Raw genomic sequence first — 23,791 nt, 5'->3', positions numbered from 1 at the left:
TGCAAATACTTAGTAAATACTAACAGCTTCTCTATAATCAATTCTAGTTGGATTTTGTGTGATGATTAGAAAACTAAACTTTCCTGCCTGTGTTTAATGGTACAGGTAGTGATATTTTTCTCTGAAATTATTTGCTTGGTGTAAATATTTACTGGTGAATTCAATCAGCTGCAGAAACTTGGCTGACATGAGAGATTCTTTGGCTGAACCATTATATGCAGGTTCCCATTGTGGAATGTATTTAGTTTAAAAAGGTGGCATATTACTACTTCTTAGAAAGAACAAAAACTTAAGAGTCTGTAATAAAGTGTGGTTTTTTGGTAGTGTATGTAAAAGAGAGTAAATACAAGCGACTTCGAGTATATAAGATACAGAGAAAATGGGGGTGTTAAACAAGAAAACAGAACAAATGCTAATTGCTTGCTACCCTGTTCAGGAAAGGTATGTTCACTGGAGCTCTGAATCCTTCTGAAAGACTACGTGTAAGAAATTAGTGGCCCATTTTTTGGAGTATTCACAATAAACTTTAGGTGTGGAATCATACTGCTTTAGCAAGGTGTTGTAGTAAATCTCAGCTGAAATTGGATGCTAGTCTGTTTAAGGATTCAAAGTGTTATCTGTGAGCAAATTCACTGCAAACCCCAGATCTATTTAAAACAACAGCACATCAAAAATAAAAATAACATTGTTTATTAAGTAGAAACATTACTAGTGCTAATGGGAGTACAAAACCTAGGCATACAATTGCATGATACAGACTGTTTTAGTTAAGTACTATTCACAATACTTTTCCAATATATCACACGATTGTGACATCCCCTGCACTGTAGGTTTCTGTTATGAAAGCAATGCAGCTGCTGGATTTTATGTATAAAAAGTAAGTTTTTCTTCCATCTGTTGTGGTTTTAACCCAGCCGGCAGCTAAACACCACACAGCTATTCACTCACCCTTCCCCCTCCCTCTCTGGGATGGGGGAGAGAAACGAGAAAACTGAGGCCTGTGGGTTGAGATAGAGACAGTTTATTAGGACAGAAAATATAATAATAGTAATAATAATATGTACAAAACAAGTGATGCACAATGCAATTGCTCACCACCCGCTGACCGATGCCCAGCCTATCCCCGAGCCCCGAGCCAGCCCCCCCCACCCCGGCCAGCCACCCCTATATATTGTTTAGCATGACGTCAGATGGTATGGAATCCCCCTTTGGCCAGTTTGGGTCAGCTGTCCTGGGTCTGTCCCCTCCCAGCTCCTGCTGCACCCCCAGCCTGCCCGCTGGCAGGACAGAGCGAGAAGCCGAAAAGTCCTTGGCCTGGTGTAAACACTGCTCTGCAACAATTAAAACATCAGCATGTTATCAGCGCTCTTCTCATCCTAATCCAAAACATAGCACCCTACCAGCGACTAGGAGGAAAATTAACTCTATCCTAGCTAAAACCAGGACACTATCTTTCTATAGAATTCAAGTAACCAAATTCTTCCCTTAGATGCATACATGTAATATCTGTGCAGCTGTTGTTGGGGAATAAAAAAACAATTCCATCATACCAATGTTTTTCTCTGGGGGGGGGTGTGGAGGGAGCAGAAAGTACATGAACATCTTGAGATCAGTGCATGCATATACCTTTATGTAAACAAAATCATGTTTTCAGCCAGGTTTTCTATTCAATGGCATTATACAGAATTACACTACCCACTGATGAATTACTTCATAGTACTCTATGACAAAATGAAATATGAAAGAGAATATCCATATTGATAAGCTGTCATCTGCTCTATGCCTTTTCTCATTATTTCTTTGTCCATTTCACTGTTGAACAGTAACTAGACAAAAAAGTTCTTGGCAGCATTCTGAAGCTATATTTACCAAAAGAAAAAGAGTAAGAATATCAGCTTCAATTATTGAAAACCCTACATCTTTAGAAACTCGGTATCTTTAATTACCTTTAAGTAGAATCTTCCCTTAGTCTTACCATCTACTGAGTACAATGAAAAACTGGCAAACGCATCGTGTCCAGTGTTTCCTATAAAGTAAATCATTAAAGAATCTGTAGACAAAAATTTTCCTTATGCCCCCCCCCCCTCAATTAGGGAATTAATTGTTTACTTACAATCTAACTATTCATTCTGTGCTGCTAAGGAACAAGATCTGTGCCTGTACCTTCTAGAACAGTCTGAATTTTGAAGAGCAAATGGTCTTCCATTTGGGTAGCAGGAACAGCTATAGCCCAGCTTCGGTGTTGGAAAAAATGAGCATGAGACAGTGATAGTTACCATTGCTCCTTTCCTCACTAAAGCATCCAAGTTTTGTTGGTTGTTTGTTGGTTTGTTGTTGTAGTTTTTCTTCACTTATTCCATGTTAAGCAATTATAAGAAGAAACCCCAAAGAAGTACTAAGTTCTTTATCTCCAACAGTCCCGAGTTAAACTGAAGACCTGGCTATGCACACATTTCATTTCATACACATTTTCATAAAAAAACCTGTCTTGATGATACGCCAATTTCCATCTGTCTGTTGTGCTCAGCAAAGACTGTTTTTGCCTCTCACAGAGGCTCTTATAGGAGTACATTGAGCACATATAACAGTGCAGTTCCCCTCTCTGATTGCTCAAGCTACCCTTTATAGAGAGCATTTCTTTGGGAGTGAGGGTCTTCTTCTGTCTTTGGCATGGATATAACCACATACATCAAGGCAGTCCCACATAAAATAAACAGGGACCCTCTTCCAGCCTTCGGAATGGTCTCAAACTTGCTGTGGTGTAAGCTGACACGGTCACGGCTCTGTAGATGTATGGGAGCCTGCTCTGTGGCCGGTGCTGGCCTCCCTGCCTAGCGTGAGGCTTGGCCCGAGCAGCCTGTGGGGCTGTGACCCAGCTCTTTCATCAGCCATCGCTCTTCAGAATTCGTAGCTCCATAACAGAGGCTACCTGAGAGTCTCCTTTCCCATCAGAAGTGCCCTGTTAAAGCACTGGAAGATGTCTGTTCTTCTGCAGTTATTGTGGACCCGTGTGCAGTTCCCCAGCTAGTGGAAAGACCTTACATCTGCTTTGTACATCTTGCTCTGGTTGTTTTGTGGTAGACAAGGTACTTGGTGTTTTATTTGCCTGTGCAGGTGACACAAACCTTTTGTCTTCCTGATGGCTTTTTTCCTCAGTGTCTCTCCCATATGTCTACTAAGAAGACAGCCTTGCAGTGTGCATCCACCTGACGCCCCTCTCCACTGCCCTTTGTGGCAGCAACACCCATTCAATAGCTGTACCAATGTCAGCTGCAGCTATACTGTCCTTTTGCCACCTGCTCATCACCTTTATGATTAATGCCATTCTCACAGATGTTGTTGAATTGTAATGCTGTGGTGACAGCACACGGTGACAGCATTTGTCAGCTAGCTGAGTACTTCTCTCCAGGACCTACACACTGCTTATAGCACGCTTCCATGCTTCTCTCAGAGCTACAATTAACACTAAGTGATTTGAGGAGGTCTCTGCTAGACCTCACCACACTTACTGTAACTGCCTGCCAGGATTACTTCTTGTTTCTGGTTTAAGCATTGCAATTAGTGCTTCAGTTGTCCAGAAACCAGCCTAAAAATGCTCTGTACATAGAAATGTAAACATGCAACCTGAACAGGTATTTTTGCAACACTGATCTTGCTTAATGTATTTTTCATTACAAATTTGTTCTCTTGACCATCTTTTCCTACCTACCTTGATTTCATAAATGACAGAATTCTTGGGAAAGACCAACAAATCATTCATTCATTTCCATGTTCCTGCTGAATAACACACTAAGTATGCCATAAAATTGGTACTCTACAACAATGGTTTAGAGGTTTCCAAAAGAATGAATCATGACAATATTCTTCCTCACATGTACCACGTATCTGAGAGACTTTCAGTGCATCTGGAGATTTATGCTTATGTGTATCCAAAATTAAAGGATGATTTTAGCAATTTTCGACTATTCTTCATAATACCTGTACATCCACGCTAACTGTACCTGAAGCACATTACAGAATGAGAAGGATAACATAGTACCTGGACAAGTGGCAGCTGTATTAAATTTTACTACCAGTCTGTTGTAAAGAGACCGGGCCCAGTCCATCTGTAGTTTATCCAAGGGAGGAAAATGTTGGTCTACGTACAAATTACAGGACTGACTGTATTAGTGTTGTGTCTGGCTCTGTTCTACTTTGTTAGTTTTACTAGATTCATTAGAAGTGATTATTTTTGCTGGTATTACTTTCCAAATGGCCACATAGTGTTCATTAGCTCACGGAATAATACAAATTCTGGTAGTTAGGTCTCAGTTTCATATTTCCAGTTTCATAAACCTGAGATTCTCCAGATAGGTTCCAGTGGGATTATGTCTACTAAGTACAGCTTTGTCATCTCAACGTATTGCAATCAGTATTTGCTTTCAAGTGGCTATAACTTCAAGAAGAAACATAGCAGAGATGATTTTCTATCATTATATTTGAGTCCAAAATCTCATCAAACAAAGGCTTTCCTGCTTAGTGTAATCCCAATTGAAGCACTGCATTTCAAAAAACAATTAGAAGCACAGTGTAGGAAACCACATATGCTTCTTTTCCAGGAAAAAATATTTTCAAATTCGAGTCTAAGTATCTCTTGATATCCTTTTAAGAATATGTCTTATTAAAATCAAAACCACATGACAATGAAACAGATTCCTTGGTGACTTGTGTCAATCAAGTGATTGACATGTGATGCCTTTTGAAAATTTTATTTTTGCGAATGACCAGAAAGAACAGCAGGGTCTTAGAAGTGGCCTCCTGGTTCTTCACTGACCTCTGCTTGAGGGAGAGAAAACAGAAACTAGCCTAGGAAGCTAAGAATTTCGTTTTGAGTTATTGATTTCCACTTTACAAGCAATTTGTTCAGCATGGATATTTTCACATCCTAAATTTGACTACACTGCTTGAGTTTCCTAATGTAGCCCTAATGAGGCTACACTGAAGTCACTGCAATTACTTGCCTATGTCCAATATCGAAACCGGCTGCAGAACTTTAAGTCTGCTTTTCTAAGGAAACGAGACCTATGCAACTGGAGGGTGTGCGTGCCCACCTGTGAACGTACGTGTTTGTGTATGCGTCTTGCTGCATACAGCATACTTCTGCATACATACATACTTCTCCCAATATCCTTCGAATCTACTTCTGCAAAATTTGGCAGTGCAGTTAGGAGACATCTCAGCAGTATGAGTTCCTCACAAACGCCAGGAAAAAAGGCAGCCAAGATGAGGCAGAACAGTTAGTGCTCCATCTAGAAGAGAAGCTGCGACAAGAGCTCAGTCTGTTAACCAGCAGAGAATCCACCCATGAGCTGTGAAGCTGAAGGACAGCAGCCTGCATTACTTCAGCTGCCTTAGAGTTGAATTCCCTTTTTCCCTCCAAGTCCTAGAATCCACTCACACTACATATGCAATATTTAGACTCCTCAGCTTATCTTCAGAGTTCAAATTAAATAGTTGGAAAAACACTAGTGAGCGACTTTCAGCACTATGAGCATTCAACTCACCAGTGGAAAAAGTGCATCTCCAGGTGGGAGAGTAATTATTTGGATTTAATTTTTTCTTGTCTGCACATTTCACAGATCAGTCAGATACTTTTAAAATGTAATGTCTTTGAAATACATATGGGGAAAATAGAATGCAAAGTAACAAAGACTAAAATAAAAACTGCTTTATTTTAGCTTCTGAGATACACAATTTTTTATCAGAGTATGCCGAATTTCTTTCTTTTTTTTTTTTTTTTTTAAAGAATATTTCAATAGGAGCTATGCTGCTGGGAAAATGTACCCCTTATAATTTCTTTTATGCCAAAATTATGAATATTTCACTCTCTCCCCATCTCAGAGCCTTACTGTATTTTTCTGACAATGTTATAAAAGGTGATTAGAAAGCCATGAGATACTAAACCACTAATAGGCAGAGACACACCTGAGACTTGTGATTTTCAAATCACCCTAGAGATAACATGGTTTTTCTGATCAACGCAAGCACCGGCTACAGCAAGATGCCAGACCCTGCGGCTCCCGTGGCCTTTCCTGTGCCCGGAGCTGCTGGCACGGTGTTTAACTCGTGTTCCAGCCCATCCCCGCGAGGCGACCGTTCAGAAATTACAAACAATACAACAGAGTAGAGTAGTGTATGTCTCATTTTGCTTATCCCCTGCACAAATGAAAGCCCAAAAAGGAGCTGCTGTTTATGTAGACAGCAAGAGAACAGATTTCCCTGTACAATTGCTTCAGAAGTTTTTTAGAAGTGCTTACTATCCAAATGGGAATCAATAAAAAGCCGAGGCAATGTGGTGAATCTTGCAAGGTGGGTGAGCAGAGAGAATGACGTGGTTCGCCTCCACTTACAGTGTAATCAGGAACAAATCCGATACCATCAGGGCCGGTCACCCTGAGGCCACAAGAAACTGGTGCCAGAAGAAAAGCTGATGGGTTTTATTTTGGGGATAAATAATCCTTTTATGAAGAACAGATTCTTCTCAGGTATTTTGAGCCACAGAGTGTATAACTCATTTTCTTTTTTCCCTATTCTAGTGCTGATGAAAGATTTGATGCTACATTTCACACTAATGTTTTAGTCAATTCTTCAGGACATTGCCAGTATCTGCCACCAGGTAGGCTGTTTTCATGTCATAAATTCTTATAACTCAGACCACCTATATATGGTGCGGTTTCAAATTTGACATAAATTCCTTGGTATTTTATTTACGTAGCTAGCTGTCATCTGCTAGATATAAGCCTAGATGCATCATGAATTGCATGGTTAACACTTTTGTATGAAAACCATCACAGAAGATTTTTTTATTGCAATTATTTAAATTTTTCTGTCATAATGCACTATTACAATAGTGTGGAAGAATAAAAGAAGATAAAAAATAGAATCCCTTAGTATAAAAAGTTATTGTTTGTCAAAGGTAATGTCTCTAAATATAAATGAAATACTTTAGTGCTTTCTTCTATTAGTATGTTACTTTACAATGAGATGTTTAGGAACATCTTGGGACATCTCTTCAATTGAACCGATTCATTGAATGCTTCATCGAAAAATTTTTGACTCCTGAAAGGAATATAGTCTGTGTTTGGTATTTATTTGATATCAGAAGTATATCATTGAATCTCGGGTGTGGATCAGTGGAGTAGTTTCTGTTCCCTAATTCAATTACCACAGTTCCCAGAATTAACTCTTCCAAGAACCTGAATTTTAGAAAGTACGGTAATAGAGCCACGTGCTTTCCAAATTAGTTTTTCTACCTAAGATCTTTAGGGGTTTGCCTGTTCTCATGTAAGATGTTCCATTTAGTGTGCGGTTTTCAGTTCCATTCTCAAAGCTGCTAAATGACAGAGCCTGACTCAACAAGTGAAAATTAAGCTAGCCTTCCCGAATAAAACAAGATCATGTAAATCTAATAAGATAGCAAATAATCTTTCAAGATCTCTTATTTTATTCAGTAGCAGAAATAGGAGAAACAGGTTGCATATTCTGCTTCATTTCTTTCTGATATACAGTATCTAGAAATCTGTGCGCTTCTCTAAATCTTTATCTACTGTGTATCTAAATAGAAATGGGTAGAACAGTTTATAACATCAATACATAATTGATGCAGTTCTTTCCCATTTCTATAACTGACTTTTGCTTTTTACATCTCAAGACACAGCTGAGATTAACTGTGCTTTACAACTAAATGCCAAAGGGTGCAATGTGGAACAAGGTCCAGATACAAAATGGACATGAAATTATGTGGAACAAACATTTCAATTTGGTGTTCTTGTTTAAAATCCAACCTAGGCATATTTAAGAGCTCATGCTACATAGATGTGCGCTGGTTTCCATTTGATGTTCAGAAGTGTAACCTGAAGTTTGGGTCCTGGACATATGGAGGCTGGTCCTTAGACTTACAAATGCAAGAAGCAGATATATCTGGCTATATTTCAAATGGAGAGTGGGATCTAGTAGGTAAGCTCTTGATTTCTTATTTACACTCTGAACCTGCAGCCTTGACAGCACTTCACTGCTGAAATAGCTGAAATAATGATTGGGAAATTAAGAGAGAAACTAAATTAATAAATGACCTAGCTAGTGGTGCTTGAAACTCTGAGAACAGACATAAGATGAAAATCAACATAAAAAAGTCAGCTTGAAGTCAGTAAATATCTTTTATCTGATTTTCCATTATTATCTGGCAAAAGTGACTTAATTGGGAATTAAGCTTGAAGAAGCAGTTTTACCCATAGTAAAACTTAGAGAGCTACAACTATCCTTTTATAAAATAATCACTACATAATATAGAGTTTATTGACATTAATTTTGTGTTTTCTTCCTTTTCCCTCTTACACAGGAGTTCCTGGGAAGAGAACTGAGAGTTTTTATGAATGTTGTAAGGAACCTTACCCAGATGTGACATTCACAGTAACTATGAGACGCAGGACTCTCTATTATGGACTCAATCTTCTTATTCCCTGCGTACTGATATCGGCACTTGCCTTATTAGTTTTTCTGCTTCCAGCAGACTCAGGAGAAAAGATCTCACTAGGTAAATCTTCAGTAGGATATTGTTATTGTAAATATTACCAAACCAAAAAAAAGTTGTATTCTAAAATTTCTTTTTAAACAGTGTTTGGAGACAAGGAGGAATAGATTATGTGCCCTGGCTCATAAACTGTTTTTACTGTGTGATGCTGCAGCACAGGTGTCACTGTTAACCTTTGCTGTAAGCTTTAGGGGACAATGAAGCTGTGAAAGGGAGAAATTCTGGCCAGCCAAGTGGAAGCATGACAATTCCTAACCAGCCTCCTTCAGAAGCAGGGTTTCATTTTGTGATGTTTAATTGCTGAAAAAAAAAATCCATGTTCGCCGGGTAAAGCTTAAGCTCACAAATCTGCATTTGAGCACTTACATATGGAATTCTTGTTAATGTTTCCTTTTAATTATGACTCATATTAAGAGCCTAGCATTGCTTTTTGCCTTCTCAGAACGATTGATTCGATTTAACTGCTGCTATTACTATTTTTATAGCAATTTTAAACTAAATTATTGGCTTGTGAAACAAGTCTGATGAGTTTAAGTACTTGATCCTTAAGATGGTGGTTAAATATATAATGAAACTTTTTGCCCCATATAAATCTGCAAATACACTGGCTTCTACTAATTGAATGCAACTGTTAAATGTAGGAACATAATGAACATTTCTCCAGAAAGACATTCTCCAAGAACTCCCTCCCCATTTTTTTGAGTTCTGTGTTCCTAAATCCTTTTCTACCTGACAGTGACTCCCTATTTTTTTCACACTAATCCTGAGAAAAGAGCTGGACCTTGTTTCATAGAGATGGGAACTGATCACTGAGTAACAGAAGTCAAACTCCAAATATCAGCAGTCATGACTGCTTGAACATAGCCACACGCAGAACTCAACCGCTTTTATGAAGAAATATCAAAGTCTGTCCAATACAGCAAACTTGTTTTTCAGGAATCTTTTGCATTATACTGCCTGTAGCTTCTATGCCAATTAATCAAGTCTCATATGCTCAAATACTAAAAATCACACCATGTTTCTAAAGCAAACAAGCAGCAAGAAGTACTTTGTTTTACCTCAGCTAATTAGCAAGTGGTGATACATGCTGAATAGTTAACAAGGATCTAAAAATATATACATCTGTGCAAGTTCAGAAAACGCAGACCTACTCAACCCTTGTAATCTCTCTCCTATTCACGGCAGTCTCATGGACTAGTATTGGCACTAGTTTCACAGCACTGCCACCATGAACCTGAGGTAGCCCCAGAAAGGACTGGAGTCTGCCCAAACCTACCTCTCTGCTGGGGTGGGGGGTAACCACAGCAATACATTTGCCTCCTTCAGATTCATTCTCTGCCACTTATTGCCTTGCTATTACAACTACTGATCTAGTTTCATACTTCATGCTTATCTTTCAGGTATAACAGTTTTATTGTCTCTCACTGTCTTCATGTTACTTGTGGCTGAAATTATGCCAGCAACATCTGATTCTGTGCCCTTAATCGGTAAGCTAACTACAGCTTTTATTCACTTTTATTTTTTGCTAAATGAGAAGCAGTGACCTTGCATGAAAGCCAGCAGTAGAGCAAATTACATGTACAATTAAATTAGAAAACAATGTTCTGACTCGACTGTGTGAGCATATAGCAGTGACTTCCTGAGGAACGGAAGGTGCCCGACCCCTCTGCGTGGGGAACAGCACAGGCACAAGGCAGCAGATACAGGGAGGGAAGGAATGATGCCAGCAGCAAAGGCAGCTCCCCCAGGAGAGCTCGACAGGAAACCTCAGGGAGGGGGAGAGCAGGTGGGCTGAGACACCACAGGGCTGCATGAGGGGATTACAAGCCCTCCATGAGGGCTACCAAGTTGCCTTTGTTTCCTCAGTGCAAGGCAGCAAGTGTTGCCAATTGATGAGAGTCTCCCACGGGTGTGATCGCCTGTACAACCTCTGTGCTGTCTGGTCTGAACAAAATACAGAGAGAAGCTATGTGTCGTTTTGGGAAGGCATAGGGGAGTCAGTTTCCCACAGGAAGAGTTGCAGTTCAGACACAATTAGGACTACAGAACTAAACATGATTAAATCTTCCTATTGTAATTGCTCAAACAGAAGGAAAAGCTTTTCAAAAGAAATACCAGCCAATCTCTAAGATACTGGTGAAAGAAAATGAGAGGGCAAATTTTTTCAAGGTTGCTTAGAAAAAGTAGGTGCTCGTTTCCACTAAGACTTTTATTATTCAAATAATGGCTCTGAAAACAACAGCTGCACTGTCTGCTTTTGAGAAATCTTTCACAACTACCTAAAGTAGCATATGTAGCACTACACTGGAAAAATTAACTTCATATTACATTTACAGGGACATAAACGCTCCTTTTAACAGATACAAAACAGCATCAGTCAAAATATATCGCTATAATTAACTGTTTATTTTGCAGCTCAGTATTTTGCCAGCACTATGATTATTGTTGGCCTCTCTGTTGTTGTCACTGTTATTGTTCTACAATACCATCATCATGATCCAGATGGGGGAAAAATGCCTAAATGGGTAAGGTTTGATTTTAATACACTATCCGTTGCATAACTGTCCAGATCAGAGATGTGCCATAGCAGGTTGTGACTCATGTTTACTTTTTACCGTTAGAAAAATAAATTTCGTTATCTACATCTCTGTATAAATCCTTGCTAAACAGTTTGTTCTGAAAGGTAGTTTCACTAGAAATGGCACGTCCAGATACCTTTTTTTCTGAGAGAGTGAGAGTATATGAATTTTCTTCATCTTGGTTCTGTATTCAAAATCTCCTTCAAAACAGCTAGAAGTACCTCAGTGTTTTGCTAAAACCAAAATATATATAAGTGAGGTGATTTTCGAATAAGCTGTAGCCACCAGAAGTGAAGCAAGTAGAAGGAAAGAGCAGGGTACTGATGGAGATTATAAATGCATGAAATACACTAGCCTCAAGGTGAAACCGTGCAGCTGTTACATATTTAGGTGTTGTGCATACAGAAACATAAATAGCCTAAAGAGCACCTGCAAAAGATGGCTGTTGAAATGAAAGTAGCCTGGAAAATTCTGATCTTCACATCTCTGGTCAAGAGCATCTGTAAAGCGCAAAGAAAAAATGAAGTCTTTTTCTAAGAGCAGAGGACTTTATAACATACTTCTGTAAGTCTTTTTTTTTACAGAGAATATCAGTCTTGATATTGGAGTTACTAAATATTGATGAATACCATCAGGTAACTGTCCAGTCTTCCTGTCCAGCAACTCGTGACAGCCTGAGGCATTAGTGAAGATGGAAAGACCTTTCTCTTTTATCTTTCTAAAACAATGAGTTATTATTATCCTTACTAGCCAAAAAAGAAGTGCATACAGCAGCGCCCTGCAGATGAGAGTTAATGAGATATTCCCTGGCCCATCCGGGAGCAGTGGTTTTAAAATACATTTGAACGAAGAGAATAAAAGGTATATACCTCTAGAGTGACAACTGATGACCCTAAATGGGACAAATCTTCAGTACTGAGTTAAAAATCCTCAGAAAACTGAATACTGGAGGTTGAGGAGTAGGCTTTGGTGTTGAGAAGCTGAAGTCCATTGGAGTTTCCTTGGATACTGGTGAGTTTTGTATCAGGCTGTCAGTTAATAAAGTATTATCCTTCTAGGCAAAGCATGACAGTAGAGAAAGAGTAAGAAGGCAAGATCTATCTTTGATTGGGATGTCTGCTTGGATATAACATCTACTCTAAGTGGTAATCTGCACTCAGTAAATGGAGCAAATCTAATATTAATTACAGTGCAAGATTTTTGTATTATTTGAGACAATATTTCATTAGTGCTCTGGAAAAGAAACACTGGAATGAGCTCTTAAAATTTGATTGAAATAAATTATAGAAGCTTGCATCTGAACTGGAACAGTCTTCGACTTGCCTGCACTTTCTGTATGGCTGGAATAAGGCAATATGGAAAACAATAAAATGATACACAGAGATTAAACTTGAAGATTATTTTTTTTTAAAGTAAAAGTAATTTATCCACTTTTTCCTCTATGTTACATCCAGATTTGTTTTCTAAAATCTGGAATCAACTGTCATGAAAGTAATGTGATAACAGAGCCAAAACACTGTGAAGCTTAGTGGTCTATTCCAGTCCAGCATAGCATCTGTTTTAGCAGCCCCATCCAAGCAGTAATCCCATATGGATTTAATATCAAAGCACAAATATGAGTGAAAGAGATTTAATTTATTGACTACAATCTAAAGTAGAGCTACTAAGACTATTCAAAAATAATGCCTTTGGTAAGCATTTTTTTTCTCTTCCCGGTTTCTAGTAAGGGTAGAAAAGGCTGCCATGTTTCTGCTCAAGTGTAAGGAAAATTAAACACTATGGAGACTCCCAGTGGGGGGCACTCCCAACAGTGATAGTCAGCCTGAGGCAATCGACAGCACTGCTGGAGTAAGTAAGCAGCCTCAGTGACAAGCAAATTAATCAGTTGGAAAACTATTGCACCATTTTCTGAAACTTCTGTGCAGGCTAAGCAGAGACCATGGACCTGACACTCACCCAGGCTGTAAAAATACAAATAGTTGCGAAAGGCAGTGACTGTGTAAAGAGATGCTTATTCTCAGTAATTTTCTTCTAGACAAGAATCATCCTTCTGAACTGGTGTGCTTGGTTTCTGAGGATGAAGAGACCAGGGGAAGATAAAGTGCGTCCTGCCTGTCAACACAAACAGCGTCGATGTAGCCTATCGAGTGTGGAGATGAACACTGTGAGTGGACAACAGTCCAGTAATGGGAATATGCTGTACATTGGGTTTAGGGGGCTGGATGCTGTGCACTGCACACCTACCACTGATTCAGGAGTGATCTGCGGGAGGATGACCTGTTCACCAACAGAAGAAGAAAACCTTTTGCACAGCGGCCACCCCTCTGAAGGCGACCCAGATTTGGCTAAGATCTTGGAAGAGGTCAGGTACATTGCCAACAGATTCAGAGACCAGGATGAAGAGGAAGCCGTTTGCAATGAATGGAAGTTTGCAGCCTCTGTAGTGGATCGGCTCTGCTTGATGGCTTTTTCAGTCTTCACAATCATTTGTACAATTGGTATTTTGATGTCAGCACCAAACTTCGTAGAGGCTGTCTCTAAAGATTTTGCTTAACTATTAACTATGATTTGATTCTCTGAATTATAATATGTAGCAAATAAGAGTGTATTTTTTGTTTGATTGCTTGTTTTTAACAAGTATGCTGCTTCTCATTGTCCTTTTTCTTTTGTCCCCTCTGGCATCCCTCTCTGGTCCAGAGTTCCTGTCTGAAGAGTGGCACCATTTCAGAAGGGCTTTGTGCCAGCTCCTCTGAGCACACTTGAGCACTCTCAAGTGGGTGCAAGTCCCTTCAGAATGATGGTATTGCACCAGCATCTTTTAGGCATTTTGAACCGGCTTATTACAGAGTTATGGGTAGGCAATGCCAGAAACATAATTTCTTCCAGACTTTTTTTTTTTTTAAAGATAGAAGTTAGTCCATCTTAGCTACTTGAATAAGTGATGGGAAGCACTTAAGTTTAGGAAAGGATCAAATCCAGATGAATGGAAGCTCAAACAGCAGAGAAAAAAGGGAAAAAAATACCTTGCTTTTCAATGATTGGTTCTTACTGAGTTGAGGTATGGAGCTCTTTTGCTCACAACCAGTCAGACCCACAACTCCCTCAATGCATTTTACATAGAGCACAAGTGAGGATTCTGAATTTGCCTGGGACACCGGAAACATAAAAGTTAAGATGAAACAGCACATATCTTGTCTTTCTATATATTTCTGGACTTGACATAGAAGTTTGGCCGGAATTCTTAAAACAGGCTTCACAGTAATTGTTGTGGTGTTTACTACAACTTCCTTCTCCTAAGAAAGACATTCTTTCAACTGATAACTTCTGTCAGTCTTTAGCCTTAATGATGATATAAAGAAAATGAAGGATTATGGTGACTTCACTTTCAGCTGTTCATCACAGAAAAATCCACACACTTGTCTCTTTACTGTTAACTGGATTCCAACATGGAAAAAGTAAACGTCTTGTACAGGCTCCAGTATAAATGACAAGTCTAAAGCAAAAAAAGCTATTAAATCCTGAGATCAAGGTTTTAATTTCAAAATTAAATGTTTGATCTGTTGTTTGCTTAGCCTTCTATAGACCTCTTTCTGTTGAGTCACCATAACATGTCCTAACAAGGAAACTGCATCCTTTCTGCTCAGTTTATTATCCAAGGAGCACTAATGAATAATAAAACTTTTGGGGGTTCAATACAAACTATAAGCTGTACATATATATATATATATATAATAAACTGCATATATTTCCCTGGAAAGACTAAGACTTAAATACAAATTCTTTTTGTCTAGACAGGCATTTTCAAAGGCAAAACTAATAGTTCAGCACTTTATTTATATGTTATTTCTGATTCTGAAATTCTCCCATCAAATTATGATTTGTTTTCACGTGACTTCAGTGTATTAATGAACAGTGCTAACATGAGAATACAAAGACCTGAAATTCTGTGCTTGCAAAATAGCTAAGAATTAGTCTCACGACCAATAGCAGTATTCCTGACCAGTGCTATAAGTGATAAAAGATGTGGTGGAGGATTACTTTAGCATTGACTGCTTGCTTGATGCTGCAGAAACACAACTTTTTGGCTGAGGTAACAGACACACAAATAGAGGCCTGTTGTAGTACCATGTTTTTACTGTGAGATAAACTTGAGGCCTCAGTTTATCTCCCAAGATGGATTAAAATAGCCACTTAAATGCTTGCTCTCCCCTAGATATCAATTTATTTTCCAGACGCTGCTCCCCTGAATGCAGAAGAATCAAATTTCATGTAAACCAAGCCTAGAGTTACCGCAGGTACAGTCCATCACCTGAGTTAACCAGGTGACAGGGCAGGAGAAGTGAAAGGAAGCAGGTTATTTCTCACAGTTTTTGAGTTCTTTCTTCCTGAAGTTTCATTCAGAATCTCACACTATAAAGACCTGAGTAAAGAACTGAAGACCTTATTGAAATCTTGTCTTGAAACCTTGTCTCTGAAAGTTGTCTGTGAAGACTTTATTTTTTTCAGGAACAATTATTAAGAATTAGCCTTGCAATAATTCCTGCAAGTATTTTGTAGCCTGTAGATTGCATTTGAATAAGAAACCCGAGTCCAAAATCTGAAATGTGAGTTTTGTTCATTTTGTGACTAACATAGTGTGGCACATGCTGCTCTTCTGAGTAGCATTTCTAGAATAGGCTTCTTGATTCAAATGTTGGTTAGCATCAATATTTTTCCTTCTGTAAGTATCCCTAAATAGCTACACAGAATAACTCATTGAGTCTGTAAAGTTTTGGGGTCCTCTTGTATAAGAATGTTTAAAAAAAAAAAGATTTTGGGGGACTATAGTGTACAATGGGATGCAACAACTGCAATCATGTACTACATGACACATGTAATACAAGAAGCATGAGAATACCCCTCTTTCCACCAGAATCCATTTACACTATCTGTAGAAATCACCTTGCTATATATAGGAATTCTTTACAGAAGGAGGGAGAAAGCAATTTACAAATTGACAGTAAGCTTCATTAGCAACAACATACATGTCTGTGCTTAAAAGCTGGAGACTGGTAGTTGGCCTTCAGTGAAGTCCTGCTGAAGTTTGTAACGCTGGGATTATACTGTCAGCAAATACCACGTGCTAGACATATTAGTTGTAAGGCTCCAGCATCATGCCTACACTACTGCCTTTAATATCAGCAGGATTAATGAAGGGGGAAAGTGAATTCTCATTTTTCTGCTGTTAACACAACCTGTAAACATTTGGTAATAACATGGTTATAAATCTTAAACACAACAGTGACAGTCTCAGTTACATTATTTTGCATCTTTGAGTTAAGTTTTTGTGTAATTGAGCTGAGCAAAAGTGGTATATTTCTTGTCAAATTGTATATGTCAAATATTTGTGTATGCAATAAATGATATTTTGATCTAAATGCTAGGAAAATATTTACAATTCTGGACATAGAGATGGGAATTAAATATGGTATACAGTATGTCTATACAATATGATAGACTGCATATTGGTAGCAAGTATCTGTTATGATCTTACGAGTCCAGAAGATAGGGTAAGCAAGTGGTTCACCACAACTAAGCTATGACTTGTCTGACAAATTGAAAAGTTCGCTCTAGAGCTCAGCTGTCTTGTACAATACTATCTGTGAACAATGTATATTACTTTCTGTTTTTATATTGACTTGTATTGAATATTTAAAATTTTTTTAATATGTAAACATTTTTATTTAAGCATTAATGCCAAAAATGTTCCAAACAAAATTTTAAAAAGTTAGTTTTAAATACAGATAAATTATTTAAACAGTATTTAAAAATCATAAATTATTTTATATAAGAATTGATAATACTATATGATACTTTTTTTTAAAGGTTTCTTTAAAGTCTCTTTCCAATCTCTCTAGCTGCAGGATGTAATCTCAATTCACCTGTGACATTTCTGCTTTTCACTTTCTTTACCAAGAAATGAAGGTAAACCAACATTCTGCATTTTTTCCTTTTGTTATGCTACTTTTTACATTAAGTAATATTGCATAGAGGGCATTAGAAAGTGATGTTATATCTGTCAGGTTCCAATCGTTATATAAGCAATTCAATACCTTTTCAGTCCAGTACAAATAAAAGATTTAGATCGAGAATTTTTATTCTTTCTCATTTTGCTAAGATGGAAATGAAATCAAGCAGTGAAAAACATGAACAACCATGAAAGAGAGAAAAATCTCTTTGGAAATACCATTCTGTGATGACAAAGGTCTTTGATAATTAAAAATACATCACATCCTCCTAGCAAAGCAGTCCTACACCAAAGTTATATATTACTTCAGTCATGAACTGTCAAAGTTAACTGAGTAGGACTGAAATACCATATATACTTTGGGCTAGCCTCAATTAATTCACCTAAAGGTTTAGCACTGAAAAGATAAGAGAGGAGAAAAAAAAATCCATACCAGCTGAATAAACTGCTGATTTTGACAGCTGCAAAGTTTGCTTGTTGGCTACCCATGAAAAAGTATCTACTCAGAAGAATACCCCCAGATGGGGAAAAATACCAGGCAGTGTAGCTGCTTGTAGGCAGGTGTGCGCTGTATTGGCCACCTGCTGTGACAGCTTCCTAAGGAAAAGCTTGCTATCTTTACATCGTGCTGAGCATGCGTCAGTAGCAAGAATCAAGGGTTGCTGAAACACAAGCAACCCAAGACTTGATTCCCTCCTTGCTCTCCCAAGCTCGTACAGAACCACTGAGGAAGACTGGCGTGGTGGAGGCCAACACGCCCAGTCATACAGGCACGGAGCCAGTACTGAATCCACTCTGGGTTTGGATCAGAGCTGCCGTTGGTCACGAAGTCAGGTGCGCAGGTGAGGCTGATGCCAATGGCTGCTCACTCAACCGAGCCAAAGTCCATGCCCTCTCTTCCAGGGTGCTGACAAGCACTGACCTCAGACTTAACCCTATACTTGAGCTTGGTCACACAAGTTTAGCTCCGTACATGCCGTAGGCAGCTTCCTGGCCCTCTGTATACACCTATCATCACACACACTCCATCTCTGAAGCATTTAGGAATGGGGATTGATTTCACACTGCTAACTGCTACCGCTCTCAGGCATCTGGTCAACATACAGACTGCAAGGTGCTATGGCTTAGGAGCTGATACGCCAGCAGCTCCACTTCATTGCTCTGTGGGTGGTGACGGCCATCAGAGCACTGGGTCTTGTGGCTGCAGAGAGTAAGTGCCAGCCATCCTGTTTTAATCCTGTAACAACGATCAAAATACTTTTTCTCTTCAGCAAAAAGTGATTTCTTAGCCTAACCTCATGGTATTTTAATGTCAATATATCTCAAAAGGCTGCGAACAGAATCTGCACCTGCAATTACAGCAAATCTAACCTGGGAATCAAACGTGATCTTACCAGGACTACAAGCACAAATAAAAGCCTTTTGCTGGCACCTTTTTTAAAAAGGCTTCTACTGCTTAGGGGGAAAGCTTAATGTTTGTGTAACATGTATTTCTGCTATTAAGCAGTTTGCAGATAATGACATGGAGAGAGAATATGCAACAATCTCTCACATAAGCTCTCTCTTCCTGACTCAGAAAAGTCCCTCCATTCTTCTTCCTCCCTGTTCACTCCCATGACAACATTCAGAATTGCAATTTATTAACAGAGTACAAGTGAGAGTGTTCAAGGCCAAAATTTAATATCAGTGTCTTAGCTGTACCCTTGCTGTGAAGATATCACTAGAAAATCACTGCGTATTCAGAGCTGCAGTGACTTGTCCCTGTAAGTGAGCTATACTGCAACAGCAGCTTAAAATCCAAAGTAATTTGATCTGCATATTTTTATCTTAAAATAATAATTAACAGTCATGACATGATATAATACTACTTTGGGATATGCGTATATCAGAATAACATCCACAGAGATTTTCATCTTACCTAACCAGTTCAGGATATAATCCAGTGCCAGTAAAAGACCGAAAAATCTTTCTACCGAGTCCACAAGTCTTGGATTGGGACTATATTCAGTCCAACAAATCTCACAGTTATCATTTATGTATTACTCTGGTTCATGGTAGGCATGCAAATGTCTTAAGAATGAGCTAACTAATAAATATTTATATTAAATGGGCTTTAGGCTTAGAAACCTAAAATCTGGGATCTGCTCCCAAAGCAAGGTATATCCGCAACATCCTTCAAACAATATTATCTTATTTCACTGCATACGTGGATTACATACAGCTGCGAATCACTTCCATAACAGCTTTGTTACCATAAGGCATTCCTGTTTGAGGTTGCTTTTGCTGACACAACACGTGTGATGCTCCCTGTCTTTCTTATCTCCAATTTCTGGCCAAAAGAAATCTAATTATGAGACTACTTTGATCAGAAAAAAATGTTACAGGACCAATGTTCAGAGAGAGTATGCAAGTTTAACCCTTGACTCAAGAGAGACTAGTTACAAAATTTGACATTATCATGCCAACCTGTGCACTAGAAGGAATACGCTGCAATCGAGTATTCATGCCAACACTGCAGTGCGCATATGCCTGTCGCAGTGGAGGAAGCCTTCGTAGATGGCAGGGGCACAGCTGCAGCATGGAGCAGGCGAGCCAGGCCCTCTGTGGGGCATGTAAGGTGAATAAGTGTTTTTCTGGTTCTCCCAGCTATGCTCCATGCGTGGGTATAATGAGAATATACTGTCTTTACTGGCTAGCACTTAGCTCAGCTTGCAAGATATTTCTTGCTTGTGGCTAAGTAATGACAGACTTAGAAGTGATGGGCTGCAGTATGTAGCCCAACACAATCATAATTTGGCTAAGACCACTCAGGATTTGTTTTTCCATCTTGCTGCCTTCTATTCTGGGAGAGAGTACATTCTCTCAGCAATTAAAGAGATAAGGGAGACTACAGCGCAGGAGACTTTAGGAGTTCCTGTGTTTTTCTGCACTCCCTCTGCCTAGTTCTCTGGGAACTGCTGTTGTGGACCATCCTACTACTCCCACAGGTCCCATATGTTGTCCACACCAAATGTTTTCCGAAAGGATGGGGAAGGCTTTGCTGCTGAGAGATGCACATCAGCACCTTTGCTGTAGGGACTAGGCTCCCCCACTGCACTGCTGCTAGTAAACTCCACGTGAAACCTGGAGAGCTCCAATGTGATCCAGCCAAGCAGTGCTGAGCTCAAATGATGTTGTATGTTTGTCTTGAAAACTTCCACGGATGGAGACTGCACAGCCTCTGGCAATCTGCTCCCACATTTGCTTGCCCTTATGGAGAAACAGTTTCTCCTATCTAGCCTGCATCTTTCATCTCAACAAACAGCCATTATCTCTCATTCTCCTGTCACACACCACTGTGAAGAGCCTGGCTCTGTCTTCTGCTGACTTCCTCACAGATGGTCCAGGGCTGGAGGCCAGGCTCTGTGAGAAGAGGCTGGGGGAGCAGTGTTTGTTCAACATGGGGATGAGGAGGCTTTGGAGGGACCTAACAGGATGCCCCTGCTCCCCCAGCCTCTCTTCACAGGGCCTGGCCTCCAGCCATGGACCACCTCTGTGACCCTCTGCTGAACTTGCTCCAGTTTATCGAGGTCTCTCTTGTGCTGGAGGGGCCTCAAACTAGACACAACATTCCAGATGCTGTCTAATGAGTGCTAAGTTAAGAGCACGTCCCTCCAGCTCGAGGCTATGCTCCCTTTGATACAACTGAGCATACCACCAAATTCCTCTGCTGCCAGAGCACTGGGCTTGCTCATGTGCAGCCTGCAGCTACTGAAAGCCCTGTGGCCTTTTTCACAGAGCCACCCCCAGCCCCAGGCCTATATCATCACAGGGGGGGCTCTTTCTTCCCAGGTGTAGGACTTCCCATTTTTCCTTACTGAATTGCAGCAAGTCCTTGTCGGCCCGTTCCTCCAGGCTGTGTAGGTCTCTTGCTGTGACAGCCCTGCCATTGGTGATGCCCTCACTTTGGTGTCACTGAAAACTTGATGGAAGAGCCCTCTATCGCTTCCTCTAGACCACTGATAAAGACACTAAGCAAGTTCAGGATAGACCCCCTGCAGTAATCCATTTGTTTCCAAACGATAAGTATGACCCATTAACCAGGACAACCTGAGCCCAATCACCAAATGAGTTTTTTTTTCTCTTTTTTACCCATCTAGCTGTTACTTACAGTTTGACTTTTAAAAAATAATTTCCTTTTTTGTCTTTTTATTTTTCTTCCCTTAAGCAAGCCTTTGACATAGATCCAGGAATCCTTCATAACAACTTTTAAAGATAATGCTGCCAGCTCACAGAAAGTTAGTTAGACATGGCAGCATGAAGAAGTTGAACTGGCTGCAGAACAGAAAAGTTGTAGTTTGGATTAGGGTTTAATTGGCTACTGCAGAGGACAGTATGAACATCTTTGTCTTGTTTTTTTCTTGACTATCAGAAATGGGCTTAAACTGTACTAAACTGAAACCAGGCTAACAATATGCACAGTGTTTGTAGTTCTTTCTTCATTAAATCAATTTTAAAATCTATTGAAGGTGAACTGCTGCATCTTTTTTTTGCAGTCAAGGTTAATACTCTTTACCCTATCTGGAATTAGCAAAGACCTGCTGTAACGTTGATTAATGGACACTTTACACACTGTCCATGTTGTCTATAATAGAAAGTAACTTCCAGTGAAGAGACTAGAAACTCCTATAGGACAAGCTGCCAAAATGTCACCTTTTAAAACAAGCTATTAAAGGTAAAAGGGGGATATGAAGGACTGACAGAGAATGGGGGGAGGCACATTACATACCAACAATGAGGTGCAGCATACAGCACCAGTACCAGACCTGTACAACAGAGGCCACATAGCCCGCAGGCAGGTTCTTTGAACAGTACTTGCTGTTTGGGCCTGATGGAGCTGAGAGAGGGCAGGGCCACACGGACTAGGGGACAGACCAGCCACACTTCAATTTGGGTCCTTAACATACATGTGTAGAGCCTCCTTTGCGACAACTCATCTGAGCTGCATTTCATCTAATGATGTACGTACGCATCGATCTTGTTACAGCTTCAAACGTTGTCCCTTTTATCTAACTCTGAGAATATCTCCACTACTCTCCCCATTTCTGTGTGTTTATATAAAATCTGCCTCCTGAGGAAGACCAAGTTAAACAAAAGATACTGAAAGATGTAAATAAATGTTTATATAATGTTCTGAAAACTGTATACAGAGAAACTGTCTAAAATATGCTGTATATTAGCTCAAATCCAGTACAGCTGATATTGCTAAAAATATACTAGAATTCATAGCTTTCCAGTAGTTTTTCAGTTGCAGTAATATGCCAGGGCTTTGTGTATGCCAGCTGATAAATGGGACAGGGAGATGACCTTCTTGCTGAAATTTTCTAGCAATCTGTGTGGATTGAATGGTGTATAAGTGAAAACTCCGAAGGCCAGCACAGCTTTTAGCCCTAGCGCGCTATAGCCTGTCTTTTAAAAAAGCTCACTGTTCATTTTCAATCATTTAATGGATTGTTCCGTGCACCCAGTGGAAGCCAGCCCATAATGAATTGCACTGCAGAGATCTAAAGCATCCAACCTCGGTTCTGAAAGACAGGATTCATGCCCACTAAATACAGTAATAAAAGCCCATTCATTTTCTCATGCACTTTCCCTAATGCACTGGAAAATGTCCTATCTACTTGCAGCAATATAAAACCTGCACAGAGCAAATTCTGAGACTCACATCTCCAGGCATTGACTTTACCATATTTTAACAGTAACCCTACATCTGTGTAATTGATAGAAGACTTAGAGAGCAATATTATAACAAAACATCCCTGCTCCACAGCTTCTGCCAGTTCAAGCTCTTCTGCTCCATCCTACAAAGACCCCAAGAATAGTGGTATCATGTCTTTGCAGAGAAGACACAGTAATAACAACAGAAAGATGTTTTATCAGAGCTAAACCATGCCAGAACTTTTTGCATAACAACAGAGACTTTATGAATTGCAGTATTTGTCGCCTTTGATACAGAAACCTAGTTTAGGCCACTGGGGCTCAATATTAACTTATTATCCAGTTCTTTGAGATATCAGAGATGGCATTTTTAATGTCTGTTTTCTCATTTGTATGCAGAGTGTTTGGTCAAAGAGCTTGCATTACTGACAATTTTCACAAAGGGATCTCATGTCCAGTGAGGGTGGAGAACGTCTTCTCTTGAACAGAGTTAGAGTGTAAAACTACAGTAGTCTTTCTATAAAGCCAAAAACTGGATAATTGTTTTGGAAAAATTATCTGTGTTAGGGAGCATCATGAGGTTACAGGTAGTCCATAATACTTTTCTTCAGACAGCAGCACTGCTGATTTTCCCATTAAGTTGATAAAATAGGCATTTGGCATTCCATAGAATCCAGTATACATGGTAGCAGACCTCCGCTAGAAAGGCAGACATACTTAAAGAAGCTTGTAATGGAAGATGTAGCTTTCATCACGAGTAGTTCAAAGGAAAGTGTAAGGCAGTCAATTTTCAGTACCTGCACTGCAGAAAACTCAGTCTGCTATTTTGTGACTGAGCAGAGCATGAGCTCTTGCTGAGTCAGAAAGCTGCTGAAGATGTGTGAGCGTGGAAATGCTCGGTTGCAGGCAGGCACATTGAGTCATATCGCCATTTGATAC

The 23,791-nt window shown here is 39.6% G+C and overlaps 1 protein-coding gene across 3 annotated transcripts in view; it reads left to right on the top strand.

Annotated features, from left to right (window-relative positions):
• The window catches only part of CHRFAM7A (CHRNA7 (exons 5-10) and FAM7A (exons A-E) fusion), a 44,822-nt gene extending 27,544 nt beyond the window's left edge, over window positions 1-17,278 (top strand). For all 3 annotated transcript variants that reach the window (XM_083851167.1, XM_083851166.1, XM_083851168.1), the window contains 6 exons: window positions 6,576-6,655; window positions 7,828-7,995; window positions 8,378-8,572; window positions 9,970-10,056; window positions 10,985-11,094; window positions 13,184-17,278. In XM_083851167.1, coding sequence (XP_083707293.1) covers window positions 6,576-6,655; window positions 7,828-7,995; window positions 8,378-8,572; window positions 9,970-10,056; window positions 10,985-11,094; window positions 13,184-13,702 — 1,159 coding nt within the window. In that variant the 3' untranslated portion in view covers window positions 13,703-17,278. The remainder of the gene's footprint in view (window positions 1-6,575; window positions 6,656-7,827; window positions 7,996-8,377; window positions 8,573-9,969; window positions 10,057-10,984; window positions 11,095-13,183) is intronic.
• The last annotated feature ends 6,513 nt before the right edge of the window (window positions 17,279-23,791 follow it).

This window comes from Anser anser (genome assembly GCF_964211835.1).
Source record: "Anser anser genome assembly, chromosome: 10".
NCBI lineage: Eukaryota > Metazoa > Chordata > Aves > Anseriformes > Anatidae > Anser > Anser anser.
This window is presented reverse-complemented; position numbering and strand designations above follow the sequence as displayed.